This window comes from Motacilla alba, chromosome 7, assembly GCF_015832195.1.
Source record: "Motacilla alba alba isolate MOTALB_02 chromosome 7, Motacilla_alba_V1.0_pri, whole genome shotgun sequence".
Classification (NCBI taxonomy): Eukaryota; Metazoa; Chordata; class Aves; order Passeriformes; family Motacillidae; genus Motacilla; species Motacilla alba.
In genome coordinates this window covers 30,587,107-30,603,979 of record NC_052022.1, presented here as the reverse complement: position 1 = coordinate 30,603,979, position 16,873 = coordinate 30,587,107, and the positions used below count along the sequence as shown (strand labels likewise).

At 37.9% G+C, this 16,873-nt stretch overlaps 1 protein-coding gene across 2 annotated transcripts in view; it reads right to left on the bottom strand.

Moving 5' to 3' along the window:
- Positions 1-16,873, bottom strand: part of HIBCH (3-hydroxyisobutyryl-CoA hydrolase) — a 38,683-nt gene that overhangs the window by 2,290 nt on the left and 19,520 nt on the right. For both annotated transcript variants that reach the window (XM_038142632.1, XM_038142631.1), the window contains exons 8-13: positions 13,123-13,268; positions 12,397-12,483; positions 11,189-11,247; positions 10,376-10,457; positions 5,732-5,851; positions 4,541-4,574 (exon numbers count right to left, since the gene is read on the bottom strand). In XM_038142632.1, coding sequence (XP_037998560.1) covers positions 4,541-4,574; positions 5,732-5,851; positions 10,376-10,457; positions 11,189-11,247; positions 12,397-12,483; positions 13,123-13,268 — 528 coding nt within the window. The remainder of the gene's footprint in view (positions 1-4,540; positions 4,575-5,731; positions 5,852-10,375; positions 10,458-11,188; positions 11,248-12,396; positions 12,484-13,122; positions 13,269-16,873) is intronic.

Below are 16,873 nucleotides of genomic sequence, written 5' to 3'. Positions count from 1 at the left end.
GAGTACAGGAGATGACTCAGTGGTGCTAAGTGCCTAAAGCTAATTTAAACACGTCACATTAATAATGAAATAACTGACGAGGAGAGAGTAAAGCAGGGTATCTTTGTGGGAACTGAGGGTGTTTATTTGTAAATACTGACAGCTCCTGAGGCCTGGGTAGATTTAACTGTGACAATCTGAATAACCTTAGTACACAGACTTTATGCTGCATCCTGGGAAATACATCACTGAAGATAAAAACCATCACTGAATGAATCACATGTAAAAGGCTAACAAGAAAATGCCAATTCCCAAAGAACATTCCCTGTAACACAGGAATGTTGAAGGCATGTCAGCAATGGCTGCATTAGCAAACAATGAAACAAGAGGGAGTTCATTTGTGTGTAAAACTGACCAGTATGAATAGAATTCCAGAGCATCCTTCCAAGCACCTTTCAGGCATTAAGAAACCCACAAAGGTATTATTGAAAACGTGAAATTTTTATCATTTAAAGAAGAACAGCTGTAAGAACTGTGGCTCTCTAGGATGCACTGACTTCCAACAACCCTCATTCCCTTCAGGTGAGTGAGATCAGCAACGGATTTGGAGATGCACCTGTGGCCTGGGGGAACCTCCTGACCAACACAGCCCACAGCATGTAAGAGAGGATGGGCAGGAAGAGGGAGCACATTTCCAATTTCTCTCCTGAAAATGGCTTTTATTTGTTTGTTTTCTGACAAAGAGTTTAGAGGAGGATGGTTCTAAAGGCAGGTGAACTATGACACTCACAGAGACCAGATATTTCCAAGAATAACAGCTATTTTTGGGTAAGTTGTCATGTTTTTCTAAACTGAGTTTGTTCTTATTGAGTGAAACAAAAATATCCAAGATGAGGAATGTGTAAGAAGGTGGAATGTTATGTTCAGGGAAAAGAATACCTACCTAGAGACTGTGTTTATCAGAAAAACAGGCATTATGGTCTGCCTGCCAACTTGTAGTAAAAAAAATGTGACATGAAAACTTCTCTTTAACTTTTCTGTCTTTAACCAACGGTTGAGAATGGCTAGAAAATACACACCATTCAAATGACACCTGCACTAATTAGTATTTCTGTAGCTGAAGATACACAGGCACCACAATGCTTTAGCTTACATCCCCCCAGAGAAAGGCGAATCAGAGCCCTACACCTATTTACTTGTAAAGAGAGAACTAAGGACTCCTTAGAAACAAATTAATTGTAAAAGGTAACCCATTATATAGGAAACTGCAATTCCACTGCAAACAGAATCCATGAGGACAACTCTTCAGAAGAAAAGTCCTGTAAAAGAGTGCTTTTACTATGATGTTCAGCTGGGTAACTTACTGACAAGCTGTGATCTTGCAGGGTATTTCTGAACATGGTCAAACCATTGATTGGCTTGGGTCAAAAGATGTAATTATCCTAAATCAACTATATTTATTCCATTGGAATAAATATTATCTACAGATTTTCTTCAGTTTTAGTGGAAGTTCACAGTCTAACTGTTATCCACAAAAGTCAACACTAGAGATGGTTTAAATTAAAGAGGACAGAAGTGTCTATGTGTATGTTACTACAGCTTCCCCTCTGCCATGCTGTGCAAGAGCTGCCAGTTCTCCACTCCAGGGTAGTGCTGTCTATTCAAGTTCATCTTTCTGTTTGGATCTGTAGCCAGTTTTACTCTGGTAAATAAACTCAATGCTCATAATGGTCTCCCCAGTGAAGTCTTCAGTCTTGTATGAGTCAAAATATTTGTTTTCTAGTAGTATCATGAAAATAGTCTCTTTCTGCATTGACTTCTTTACATCTGGGATCTCTCCTGCTTGAGATCAATCATTAAGAAAACAGAAATTCTGAAGACTTCTAAGGTAGGCTAAGGGAAATTCATTATGATAAAAGTAACTGAGCACAGACATCGTGTTAAGTGTTTGTTCTTGTGTTTCACCTTTTTTAAATCAAAATCCCAAACCCCTTCTGTTCAGTAGCAGTGACTTTACCAGACTTCAGTTAGTGCTCTGTTGCTGAGCTTCCTCCAGCACAGCCAAGGTATCTGGTATTTCCAAGCCCCTGACATTCTGTTTGCTGCCATAAAATCTCTCAGCTCGTGCTGGGCCCTGGGGTGTCCAGGGTACAGCTCACATCTGCCTGCCCTGCAGGGGAGGTGGCAGAAGCTGCACAGAAATATCATCTTTGCAGCATCAGCAAGATGTAGGAGACCTTTACAGTTCCATTTCAAGTGCACATTCCTGCACAGAGTTAGGAGGGTGAATTAACAGATATTTGTCCCTGAGATTTGCTGCTGAGATTGTAACCTACCTGGATGTGTTTGAGCACCGACTCCAAAAATGACCACTTTTCTTAGGCAGTAAGATCTGAAAAACAATTCTTGGCAACTACCCAGACCTACACATTTCTTAGTTAAGATATTATTCTATTAATCAAGGTGAAAATTTGATACCTAATGTGTTCCAAGTCCACATTTACCATTTTATAGGAAAATATGACGAAATATGATCCATGTGTTTTACACTTTAAGAGTTTTGGCTTTTCTTTAATCACTCCAATCACAAGAACCATAAACAGGGAAGACTGCCACAGCAGATTTTCAGGTTGAAAGAAAACTGGCTTAAAAAAAAAAGAAATTTTGACCTCAGGTCAAAGCAGGTTTAAAAAGCTTTAAAACTACTCCCTAGAAAGCCTTTCAAAATTATGGTTTGAAGCAGATGAAAGGTATTAGTAAAACCTGACCTGTGGCTGTTGGCTGCCGAGAAACATTCTTAAACTGAAATCTGATTGTTGTAACTCAAATTTTTTTGATGGTAGATCTTTTTGTGGTAGAGAGGGTCAAGAGCTAGCTCTTAAATGCTTGTAATGTAAGGCTTTAAGAAAGAGAAAGCTAATATGCAACACTTTTATCAATTTTATTCACAATGGTTGGTCCTGTGAAGTACTTAATAATCTCCCTTCCTGTTAAAAAGGATGCTCAGCACATTGATGGATAATAATTTTTATGAAATTACACCAAACTACAAAAGTGATCTTGAGTCAGATTCTACCCTCCTCTGCAACAAGGGAAACAATGCTAAGACTGAAAATCTGAGAACAAGATCTATGCAGTAAGCAGAGAACAAAAGTGCTTCAGGAACAAATAACTATTATAAGTAATCCCCTCAGTGCACTTGGATCTTTGGTGGGTTTGTCTTTTTCCTTTCCCTGATATAGTAAAACTTTTGCTACATCATCCTGTATAAAAGAGAAGTTTCCCAACTGCTGTTCCTGCAGCCTCTCTCTTTACAAGCAGTTTGTGTATTTCCTGGCCACACTGACAAGGGATTTGCCTTTCTACTGTACTGCAGTCCCAGATGGTTTCATGACCTTGTGCCTTGCAAGGAGAATTTCAGTTGGTATTCCTCTGACTCTCAGACTTGGAGTTTGTCGCTTCCTGAATAACTACATTTCAGCAGTTATTTGCTGATTTAGAATCTATCCCAGGAACAGTATTTTTAAGGTAGCCTTGTCCCCATTATCGACATAATGAAAACCACTTTCTCAACATGTGTGGTAAATTCTTCAAAGGAGTGTCTGCTAATAAGTGCTAAAGACTAATTAATTAAAGTCAGAAACCTTCCCCATGCTGTATGAATAAATTTTGCATCTCTCACCCCAGGCTATCTTTAGTACAGTGTTCCTAATAGCAGCCACTCCAACTGATATGCATTCCTCAAGTGGAGTTTAAGCTGCTTTATAAAGACAGATATAAAACAAAGAGGAGGAGGTGATAATACTTGAGTATGTAACTGTGTGAATTGAAAGTCCAACCAAAAGTTATCCATCCAGATGCCTTGTACTGTAAGCTCCTTGGAAAAAGCCTGTGCTTTATTTCATCTCGTGATGAACAGTACATAAATAATTGCTACAGCTCCTAACAGATGTGACTTTGGGTTTGACAAACTGCACAGTGAATCAGCAGCAGGATCAAGGACAGGCTTGAAGTCTGTCCCCGGGATGAACTTGCTGAGCCATTGCTCTACTTTTACCTCAACTTCTCCTGACCAGTGCCTTAAAATGCTAAATTAGTTTAAGTTAAGTTTACATATATAGTTTTTTAGTAGTAAGACACTTCCATTCAGAGATATTCTGGACATGGGGGAAAGTAAATCTTTGTTCTAACAGTTATTTTTGATTTTGAGTCTCAAAGCATTGTGTAGCTGGCTGAACCAGCTCTGTGGCAACCCTAAACCTGGACACAAGTGATGCATGCAGCTACTCACTACTGTCAGTGTTAAATGTGAAATGGTGCAACCAGGTGGATAAACAATGTTAGGGAACTGAGACTGCACAAAGGAAACAACATGGCTCTTGTGCTTTGGAACAATAATAAATTCTGGGCACACAGAAGTCCAATAAGCAAAACCTATGGAAAGTTGGGAAGTTTCTTCTGGGCTGTTGCTGTGTGCACTTGTAGTGATTTCCAAAGAAGCAGCACAATTGTGAATTTGTGTGCTGTTAGCTTGAGGAGTGTTTCTGGTGTGGCTACTTACCTGCTCGAACCCCTTCATAGAAGTCATGGCCTTTCTGAAAGATTATTAAAAAAAAAGCTGTTAACATGACAAGTTCTATTTATCCCATCTTTCCCTATCCCACTTCTGCTTGAAATGCAAGTTCTCAAGACTCAGTTAAATCCCACTTGTACTGTTCTTTTCCAGGCCTAGTTTGTCTTTACTTATTAAAGAGCTCTGTATCTTCTTGCTTCAAAGCAGCCACATGTCTTACAATCAGTCTGTTGACCTGTAGCTGACCAGGCACTGTGCCACAGTCCAAGTCCTCTCGGTGTAACACCTCAGATCTTTTTCTAAAGAGGTTCACATAGTGGGGCTAAGGTGTGTAGTGTCAGAAATTCTTTTGAGAAAGGCCAGTCTTCAGGAATTGTGATGTATTCTGCATACTTGGAACACTCTGCAGTTAAATGGAATTCCGTAAACATCCAACTCTTTTTTAAAAAAGGAAATGTAACACTTAAATACCTAAGCATGCTTCATTAGTAATGCAGCCACAATCTTAGTTTTAGTCAGGCATTAGAACATCAGAATTAGACAGATTTTCACTTCTTTAAGTATTTCCTTTGACTAACACAAATAATGTAATTGGACACATAAAAACCTTATTTTAAAATGTGACAAAACCAATAAAAAGGATGCCATGGCAAACTCTGTAAGGCATTTGTTCAGGTATTTTAGTTAGCAGCTCTGTTCCACTGCAAGGATCACTTTCTCAGATGCTATCCAAGTACTCAGCACTTAGTACAAATAGCACTAAAATCTCTTGCTGTGATAAATTTTTCATAGACAACCTCTTGAAAGGCAGTGATAAACAACTATTTGCACCCTGCTGCTGAGAACTGAGGCACTGAGGGCTAAGTAATTTGAATAGAAAACCTGTTCAAGAACACCAGTTTTAAAATTACAATCCAAATATGAAATTATCTATATATTAAATGTTTTCATAATTTTTAGCTGAAATCTTCTACATTCCCATCTGACCATCATTAATGTAGTGTCCTTTGTATTCCATATAATAACATTAAACAAGAAAAAAGTGACAGCCTCACTAACACACAATATTGAAAATTAAAACCTATAAACTCTTGATGAAATCTACATAAAATTTTAGTCTCTAGTAAACTGTTCCCCCCCTGTGGCTGGAAAGGGACAAGGGGCTCAGCTGTTGCTTACCATGCACGCTTGGCTCAGTCTGTATTCCATCCGGAGCACCTCCTGTAAGCTCATGGAAGCTCCTTCTCTGAGCTGTCTGAGAGTCAGCTTTAAAGACGTAGGTGACATCTTATTAATAGTCTGGGGAAGACATTAACATTATTTTTAATTTCTTCAATTTGGACACTTTTGCAAGTCTGTCTTTTGTGCATTTTAAACTTGGTGAAGTAAATGATGGCTCTCTTCTCCCTGAGCTCCCTCTGTGACACCTATTCCTCCTGCTCCCTCCCACCAAGATGTCACATTAAATGAACTTCCCTGCATAAGCCTTGATCAGCAAGATCTCTGGGATGTGTGCCATCACTTGTGGAAAACCTAGAACTCCTAAGGTCCCATCATTAGAGATAAAATTACTACTAGCCAGAGAAATTACTGTAGTTTGAAAGACATTTTCAAGGAGAATCTTTTGATCAGTGAAGGCAAATGTTACAAGCAATTATACTTTGTTTTTGAATATCATATATATATATATATATATATATATATATATATATATATATATATATATATATATATATATATTTAGTGTGAATTACTCTTAGATTTACTGATATTGTAGGTGATATTAGTATTGCTTTTTATTTGGTACAACAGAGCAGTAAGGTAGTAATAGAGAGACTGGCAACAAACTTCCAAGTCGTTGCTTCACGATCATTGGCAAAAACCAAACGATATGCAAAGAAGAAATGTGTGGAAGAAAATATTAGCATAAACCTAACATATTTATCCAGATTTCTTGTCTAAGATCAACAGATACTGAAGTAGTTTAGCCCTACATTACTCTGCTGATAGGAAGCTTGGAGGTCTTGCCTTACTTCTTCTGACAGGAGCACAGGCTATAAATATTGTGCCTCAGACAGGATTCTTTTAAAGCACACAAACAAATGCTGTGAATTTGGCTCTCAGGAGTATCTTTTGCTGAACTGCATGCCAGTAAACAGTAGGGGAAAGTGGGGAGAAAGACAAAATCCTTGTTAAGAAAAAAGATCTGAGCTTTAAAGGTTCATGGGGTTGGGGGGAAAAGGAGCTAAATCTTATTGTAGCTTATCATTGTTTTCTTACTCTAAACACAATCCTCCCTTGTCTGTAAACCCAAATAAAAGATATGTATCATTCATGGTACAACAGACATTTCCTGATAATTAGGACATTTTCATCACTATTAAAAAGCAGCAGATGGTAAGATTTGCCTCTTTACATTATTTTCATTGCAGACGTTAGGCTCCTTACCACAGCCTGAAATGGCAGGTTTCCAGTCATCAGCAGCAACATTTTTTTCTAGCTCCCAATTACTCTTCATCCCTCCAGACACCAGCTGATGCAGCAGTGACCCATTTTGCCTAGTTAAGCTGGAAAACATGTGATTGCTACACAAGCAGGAGTGTGTGGAATTGTGCCTTCAAAGCACTGGCTCTGTCGTTCTGTAGCTTGCATGTAATCACTGTGCTTGAGAGAGAAGCTGGCAAAGAACGAGCCAACACTGGCTCCAAGTGCCAACAGTTCCTCAGTTCTGGTCAAGCTCTCCAGCAATGAGCTGCCTTTCAGCAGATTAAGAGATCTGCTGTACCTCTAACTACATCACTCTGTAGGTCCCAAATGGCTGGCAGCTCTTAACTGGACCCCTTATTTCCTGTAAGATGCTCTTGCTGGCCTTATCTTTCAGCTGGACCTTTCCTCCTTTCAGTTCCACGTTCTGTCATTTAGATTAGGAAGTCTTTGCTCAGACCAGGTTAAGTGCTATGCATGGTGTAGCCGGATGGCTCCAAGGGTGAAATGGTCATGGCAAGTTCTGGTCAAAGCAAGCACTGGAATGGGGAAGATCTGAAAACAGCACTTAAGGCAGCTGCTAGATGCACTAGACTGGTTATCTTGGCATACCAATGAGGCTGAAGGTGGAGGAGGTACTGACATAAATCAAGCTGGAGGAAGAGGAACACGGCAGGAAAATGGGTAGGTGTAATTGCAGAAAAATGAGTCACCAGTGTAGCTATAAATACATTCCCTGTACAAAGAGGAGGGGATTGGTGCTAGGGAACAAGCCTGAAAAAGAGACGGGATAGGCTGGAGTGGGGAGTACTAAAATGCAAAGAAGTCTTCATAGAAGTATTTGACATCTATTCCAGTATCTTTCAAACCATCTTGATTTTGACACAATGATCCCAAAAGCTCTAAACTGAATTTGCAGTAGACTGAACACCAATAAAATGCTAACAGAAGGTGACTGAATTAAGAGGCACTGACACAGCAGATTTCCTTACAAGCATAAAAGTGGGAATGGTGACTTTCTTTCACTTAAAAACCCCAAAACCTCTGAGGTCCAGTGCATCACTCCCCTTGCAATAGATGAAGACATCCATCACTTACTTATGTGAAAAGCAAGTCAAGTATCTGATGCTTTTCAGGTTTAGACCTTGCATTTACTTCACCCCACTAGAAATGGCACACCGGCCCCTCAGATTAAAGCTTTCTGGCTCATGTAAATCCTGAAAGCAAAGTAGCACTACAAAGTTAAAGGTTTGAAAACTACCGAGTTCAAAGTGTTAGTTGTCTAGCTTTCTACCTGTTTGTGGCTGGGTTCAAAATGTGATGTAAATCATGGAGTCATTCTCAAGTAGAATTTTAACAACTTTATATTCTTCCTCATGCCATATTTCAGTATCAGGTATGTGACAGCCTGCCAAGCAGGCATGTTTGGAAAGTAGAAAGCAGGAGTACTGTAGGTCAAAGAGAACAGGATACTTGGGATAGCATGGCTCACAGCACACTTGGGTTATTGTAGAACTAGGAGTTCCATTTTATTAACCTTGTTGATCCAAGGTACAAGGTGGAGGTAGCAAGGGGTACCTCCAAATTAGGATATATCTATTAAAATTTCAGTTAGGGCTTATCCCATAAGCTTCCTTATACATATAATAAATACAGGAGCAAACAAGGAGAGTAAGCACAGACATTGCTGTTACTGAATCAGCTGGTATGATACTTATCAGGTGGATTTGCTGTTGTTCCTGTACCTGGACACTAAAGTGAAACTTTGGTTTCACAGCCTTGCCTAATCCTACTGCTTAGTACAGCATGTCTGCTGTCAGAAACTCCTCTAAATTTAAGTATTTGTTCACACTCAAGTCTTGCATCTGCTATAAAATGTGGGATTTGTTTAATGGGGTTTTTCCCACGAATTTCTGCATGGACTGAAGCAAGTCATACCAACAGAGTCTTATCTCTTGAACAGAACAGACAATTGTTCTGAAACTCTGGTCAACTCCAAGGACATTCATTTATGAATCACATGAAAGAAAAAGTTGTTATAAAGTCCTATTAAAGACATAAGAGAACTGAAGAAGCAATAAAATATCCCTTTTTGCTGTTGTTGTTGTTTGGGAATTTAAAAAATCAGTTACACAAAATCATAACTTTGAAGTAGATGACCTAATTTAGTCATCAATAGATAACTTAGTTTAAAGTTCTGAACTGAAACTGTTAAACAAATGTACTATCATAAACAACAAGGAAAAAGAATAAATAATTCTTTGTTGTTTTCAACATCCACTGAACCTAATCAATATAATATGAACAGATAACATTTTTATTCTGGCACCAACTCATGTACTGCTTTATGCAATGAAACTTGGAATAGTAGGGAAAAATCAGCTTTCCCTTGTATTCAATTTTGCTTTTATAAGAGAGATGCTAAACTTCTTGCAGTGTACTAGATGTACTGGTTGGCACAAAAATAGTCTTAGAACTTCCTTTCTCAAAAACTGTTTGATAGTTCCAGTGACAATGTGTTACATTTTGAATTAATTTTTTTTTAAAGTCACAGGGTGCCTAATGTGAATACTACCTTACAAAATGCCTTCTGCTCATATCAAAGTCAGAGATGATGGATGTTTTATTTCACTATGAAAGGAGGATTTCTTCTGTGAGCTGTAGCTAAAGTTAAAATGGCCCTTTTGTTGAAGGAACATTTCAGTTCTATCCAGTTGGAATATTTCACTAGCTCCAAACAAAACTTTTACAAGGCACCTGATACTTCAAAGGAAAAAAAGAAAATACACATATTATTTATAAATGAATTTAAGTTGCTTCTTGCTTTTGAGGCTGAAGTATGAACTATGTTTGTAGCATTGCTGTATGTTTTTTGAGTAGTGACTACATCCCAACACTCAGAAATGCATTAGAAAGATCAAAACATACTTTGTGATTCTCGTTTTTTTTGCCGTTTACCCAAATGAGATATCTGGAATGGAAGAAAAACAACAACACGGTTCTGGCACTGTTTTATTCCAAGCCTTGGCAATATAACCAGAAGCTATAAAGGGAACAATTGTTCCCAAGACCCCCCTGACCATGGGGAGGGGAAAAGAAAGGGGAGTTTGGTTTTTTAGCTAAATTACAATTTTATGCACCACATGATGGTGCTCACATTGTGTGATTTTAGAGGAATACCCTTGTCTGAGCAGAACTACTGAGAATCCCTCAGGACTATGTGTGAGAACCTGAGGCTCTCAGTCCAAAGCCCTATGGGGTAACTAAAGTCTGCCCGATGATAAGAAACCATAAAAGCAGACTTAAAATCTCTAACAAAAATGACATAGAAGACTTTACCTCTAGCTGCTTCATGGCAAAAGGAGAACCATCTTGCTTTAACTTTTTAACAATTTCTTCCATACTATTTGCTGAAAAAAGACTAGAAGAAAAAAAAAATCAGTTAACAAGCTGCTTCAGTCTCTGTTTTACCTTTGAAGGGATGTTAGAAACAGAGCACAACCAGCTGATTTGACTTTTCTTAGCCATGTCTTCCATGTTGTTCAGTTTCAAGTAACTCAGGCATCTCCTTTTCCTTTACAAATCTCTAGTGTTTCAATAAACCTTACTAACAAACTCTGGTATTTATATATAAACTTCAGTTAATACCATCAGTCCTAGCTGTATTTTTATAACATAGTAAATCTTTAGCTATCAGCTCCATTCTACTGGTTTGGTGTCAGCATCTTTTATCTCTAAATGTAGTTACTGCCATCCTTCTTGCAGAGATTTAGCTCTTTCTTATCACTCTCACTTATTTCTCCTTTCCTTAAGTTGCAAGCTACCATTGGCCTTTACCCAATGAGTCCTGTAAATGTGTTAGGTAACAGTTCCTGTTCAATGGAACAGTTATTCTCACAAATTCTCATCCAATACCCACAGAAAATGTTCATTTTAATGTGCCATAGGCTACGAATCAGGTTACTTTGCCCAAGTGTTTAATGTACTGATGAGTGAAATATTTAATGAGCTTCAGATAAAGCTCCCTAAAGACAAAATGTTACTTAAACTTGGAGGTAATTTCTCTCACCTTATCTGTGAAATACTGTTACTAGATTTAACTTCATGTTCTCTACACACAAGAATTAAAACATTTAAAAGATTACTGAATACCTGTTAATCTTCTCCATGTGTTCGTCAAGTGCAAACGCCTTTTCTTGATCAATTGTGCACTATTTCAAAAGCAAACACATATTTCACTTGGTTATTTTAGACTGAAAAGTGTATGAGTACCAAAAAATTTGAGAGACTCGTGTTCCAGAAATATGATGTCATAAATAAACACCCAATGTTCATAAGACAGTGCAATTTTTAATGAATTAAAATTTTGCAGTGTGTATATATGAACTTGGCACTACCCTGTGAATGTTAAAGATGTGGCCTCATATTGCAGTGCTTGCTCTGAGCTACGGTGTATGCATATTTGTCTGGGTGGTTATCTTGTACACAAGTAATTCTGATTGTTCTATCAAAACACTTCTGTCCAATACACTAAGAAAGTCAGTGCAGATAAATCTACTCAAGAATCAGAGATTGTTTTTAAAAACAACCTTTCATTTTCTTTAAAAATATACAGGCCTATGTTTAGGCCTTTTTAATGACCAAAAAAAGGCAATTCTCTTCCTTCTCTTTTCTATGTCATTTAACAAAATTTTGTTTAGACATACAAAGTGTGTGATAGATCCATTGGCCTTCTGTGGGAAGGCTGTCAAATGTTTCACATCTTGCATTTAGGGGTTTGGGACATAAGCAGATGTTTCAGGAACAGCAGCTGGAGCTGAAAAGGTTCCCTGGCATTTCAGCTCTGATAACTAAAAATACACAGTTTCCTTTTGCATTCAGTGTAATCTTTTAAAGCAGGATACTGCAACATATAATCACTCCTATTTCACAGCATTCTGTTTTGTCAAAATAATCAGTACTATGATGTAAATTAGCTTATCCCATTAATTTTTCCAATTAATCTTATTTATGAACTTAGTAATTACAAAACAGCAACAACAAGAGCAGAAACAGCTCATTTTAAAGCTGAACAACAGCAGAGTAATTGACTGAGTAACACAATACTACTTTGACTCTAGAGGTTTTCTTTTGAAAGAGAACTGCAATGCACATCAAAAGAGTTAAAATAGCCACTGATTGTAAAGGCAAAACCTTTTCATGCCCATTGTTACATGGGGCTAACACAACTATTATGGAGAGAGTGTAACGAGTTTGGAAACTCATTATTTTCAAACACAGAACAAGATAATCAGTAACATGGATAAAAAATGTCTACATTTATTTAAGAATTTTGCTTTATTTCAGTCATTTCAGATTACCTTCATGTGGTAAGAGTTCAATAAATCTGCAATTTTCTCTTTTGAAGGAGATTTCAGTGCTATCAGGTCTTTCTCCAAGGCAGGTAGCTGTTAAAAATAAGATTTAATTACAAGTAAGTAAAACAAAACATACTTGTGTTATTACTATGGTAATAGTAGGATATACATACATAAACACCCCCTTATCCTCCCCAACTTTCTGACAGACCCTAAAGAAGTACAAAGCAAACAACACAAGGAGACAGTTCATGTGTCAGTGTGGAACCACCCCAATATAAGTATGACTGCAGTGACCAAAGACCTGCTTCCCAAGCAGCCCCCCAAAGCAGTGTTACAGCTGCACCAGCCTGAGAGGAAAGACTATTTTAAAGGAGTGTTACCTTCACTGTAAACTTTGCAGTTGTATAAACCTCTAGTTCCATACACTGTTGTCTGAACTGCACAATTTTTCAAGCAGCTTCATTCTGCTGAGCAGATCATGCCCTCCCAACAGCGGAATTGGAAAAACAGCACCATTTGCTCCTTCCTTCAAGCAAAGCTGTCACCAGCTGGCAAGTGTTAGAAGGACAGCTTGAGAGTGTCTCACCGTGCCTGTTTGCAGGGCACGGCCAGCTAAGTGCACCTCTGCAGACACGGGTGTTGCTAACAGGGTATTGGGGTGCTAACACCCCAGAGCTCTCAGCGTGGCTGTGGGCTGTGCCCTGGCCAGCACTGCTGGCACGTTACCTTTTCCGATTCCACAAAATGCGTGGCGATGCCAGCCTTTAGCACATCTCTTCCTTTCAGCCTGCAGCCTGTCAGTGCGAGGTAATAGCCAATCTTTCCTGAGAGCCTTGGCAAGAAATACCCTCCACCTACATCAGGGAAAAGGCCTGCAAGAAACAACACAAAACAAAAGTGAAGGGAGATCTTCTACTAATCATCACTAGCAGCAATTTTTTCTTGTCTTGTTTTCATCTTCCTTACACAAGCACAGCAACCTTGCCCAAATTTCTCCTTGACTTGGCTTGAATTTTCTGGCATCAAAACCTTTCCTTTTAAAAGCAAACTCTTGAACACTTTCCAAACTTCATCCTTTCCACTGGCACATACTTTACAAACATATACCAAAGAATATTTATTCTATTTGCCAACAACTTGAGACAATTTTAGATGCTTGAAAAATCAAGTGTGTTCTCAGCAAGGAAACAGAAATGACCCAAAGAATTGTGAAGTCATTTGTGCAAGCTCAAACTGGATGCTGCTTCTTCACTGAAATCTTTTATTATGATAAAAATATTAAACACTGATGAAGTGCCTCTTGCACAGCTTAGTTTGAACAAATTTGGGGGCTGAGAATTTAATAATAGTTCAACAATATTACCAGGGTCTTCCTGAAGGTGGAGGCACAAGATGCTGACTTTGTACTTGGATCTTTGACAGGATTGTGACTAAGCTAAAATTTAAAAATAATATTAAACTCTCCAGTTTAGTAACTCTCTTACATACTTTTTTAAATCTACAGATTAGGGTAATTTTTTTTAAAGAATTTAAAGCTGTGACTGGAGTTTCAAATACTTTTTAAAGTTGTATTGGAAAGTATCTGCCTTCTGTTATATACATTGATCACTAAAAAACAAATTTAGACATCTTTTTAAACGTACTTAAACTTGAGAAAACTTTAGCTATTGATTTCAGTATTGAGATTGATTTCAGTATTTAGTCTTGGTTTCAGAAATCTGAATGCATAGAAGCAGGGTCCAGGTACTACCTTGAAATTATGCCAATGGTGCATTCATGAAACTGAAGTCTTCTACAGAAATTAGAGGTGTGGTGAATTTTTTTTTCACTTTCAGAGAATGAATCAAATGAATCATGAAAACAAATGAAAAATAATGCAAATGAGCAATAAGAAACCTGTAAGGCAGTTGCCAAAGAAGAGCTGTTAACTGGGAAAATTCAGATGTACGTAAGGAGTTTAAATGGGGTTCTGATAGAAGATGGCAATTTTTCACTCACATGTAATTGGTTTAATTCACATCAGTCAATGTAGGTATTACAGAAAGACCCTATTCCAAGTATTTTGAGACATGAGAAATTAGTCCTCCCGGAATATTCCTTCCCCTGGATGCAATAAGGGGAGGTTTCTTTCAGACAGCTGCTCTTCAGTGTTTCCCTGTTAATAATCTTTCTATCTAAACCTATCTCAGCTTCTCCTCTGGTTCCCTCTTGGTCTTCTTTTTGTTCTGCTGCTTCGACTACATCAAAAGGTTGGGTTTAGGAGTCACTTCCTATCAGTTACAGCTGTAGTATTCTATTCCCACTGATGTGTGTGCTGTCATTAATTGATTTATCCCTCATCTCCCAGGCTACTGAGACATACAACTCTTCTGAAATGCTGAATGCCTTGCTGATACCCTTTAAAAGCCCTAAGCTGTATTAACTCAAATTCATCACTTACCTTTTTTTCATCTGTACTCACATTCTCAAATAGTCTATTCTACATTTTACCTCCTCAGCTTGAGCCATCACAGCAGTGATGCCAAGACTTCTATTTAGTTTTATGTTTCTATTCATCTGTCTCCCCTTGGATATCCTTCCACTGCAATAAAAAAAACCAAACCCAACCTCATTTGAAAGTAATACCTATCTTAAAAATGCCCTCCAAAGCAAAAAGGCAATTACATTATTCTCTCCATCCACCAGAACAACAACAGCAACAATATTTTTTTCTTTTTGCTATACTTAAAATAATACTGACGCTGGACTACTGCTCCCCCCACACTCCAGCACATTTCCAGAGGAAAAACATCTTTCTATTTGGATTCATAGTGTCATTCCACTTGGCCATACATAGGAAATCAGTTCTAAATAAACTGTGAAGTTGATTAGCTTAAGTAGCTTTAGAGGCAAATAAACCTAAATAGAATGAAGGTTTCTTTAATTAAGGAATTTAAAAACAGGATTATTGAAGGTCTACCTAATCCACTTTAAACTTACTTGGTTGCACAGTCTGCTATAGCTTCTACTGTATCCTTTTCAATTTTCCTGTCTTCCTTTTTCTCTTATAATTTTACTCCTGTTGTCCACGTTCTACATACTCTCCTTCTCTCAGTAACATTTCTCATATGTTTCTCTTTGCTGCTGGGGTTCTCTTAATGTATTCCATATCTGATTTCGGGGGTTTTTGTTAGCATTTAGCGATCATTTCTCAATTTCAATTCTCAACCAAGTAACAGTAGAGCTGTGTTACTGCTGGGCTGCCCAGGCCATGAGCCTCTGCCTGTACTGCTGACCTGCAGTCTGTGCTCTGACACAGGTGCAACTCTGCATTTGCCAAGCAGAAGAAAGGCACATTCTTACCCTGCCTGGCAGAGAGGGTTGGGAATTTATTAGCATTGACTTCTAGAAAGCTAAAAACTTAGCAGGGATATGCAAAGAAGTATCCATTCTTGTGTAACATCACCCCACAGCCCATACTTTATACTTTCATCCTTTGTTCTCCCCACCAGCGGTTTTTCCACACCTTCCTACTTCTGTGCTGCTTTCCAGTGCTTTATCTCATCTATGTCAAACTCCTACAGTCTAGAACAGCCTTTTCTTTCTATTTGCTAAGTGGCATATTTATCTGTATCCTTTTATTTATGGTGCTGTACAAATGCAGAATAATTGTGTGAAAACAGAGCAGCTGAATGAATGCTTTGTTTTCGTTTCACAGCAAAGGTGTCATGCCTACTGAAATAAGTGAGCACATGAAAAAAGCAATTAATACAGTATCTAGAGAGCCAGACATTTTAAACACACTACACAGAGATCAAAACAGCTAAGCCTTTAAATCCAAACAGATTTCAGTGGTTTTACTTCTAAGTGATCCTAAAAGGGGTTTAATTACTTTCTTTCCTAAGCAACTTCTAAGCTTCGTCTTCACAGTCTATTTTTGTTTAAATAAGTCCTTGTCAACACAAGAAATCTGTGTAAAGTACATAGTTCTTGTTAATATAAAACTACTCATATCTTTCCCTTTGAAGAAGAAAGTGAAGGTGCTTTTATTATTAGAATAATTTCATACATCAATGAACCTCTGTTTAGTTTAAAAAATACAAATACAAATTGTTAAATTCAAATGGTTTTCATGTACAACAACTGATTATTAACTTCAGAGCTTAGAAAACTCATGTTGTATTAAAGTTTAAGTTTAGTTTACTAAGTTTTTCTTCAGCAATGAAAAAATACTTGGAGGTCTGAAGTAGTTTTTGGGTTTTTCATCCCAAGTTGACTTGTTCAGAAAAATTACATTACATTTATCAGCTAGCAGGAATTACTCTAATATTTCTCTCAGGAATTAAAATGGTAATGAGCTTGCTTGTATTTGGGCGGTTTATTATGCTTTATTGTGCTTGACAGCTGCATCAGGAGAGTTCCCTTTAATCTGACTCATTTTTCTTGAGCCATACCTGTATCTTTATGTAGCTCTGGGATACATTTCTTTTTTGAAAGC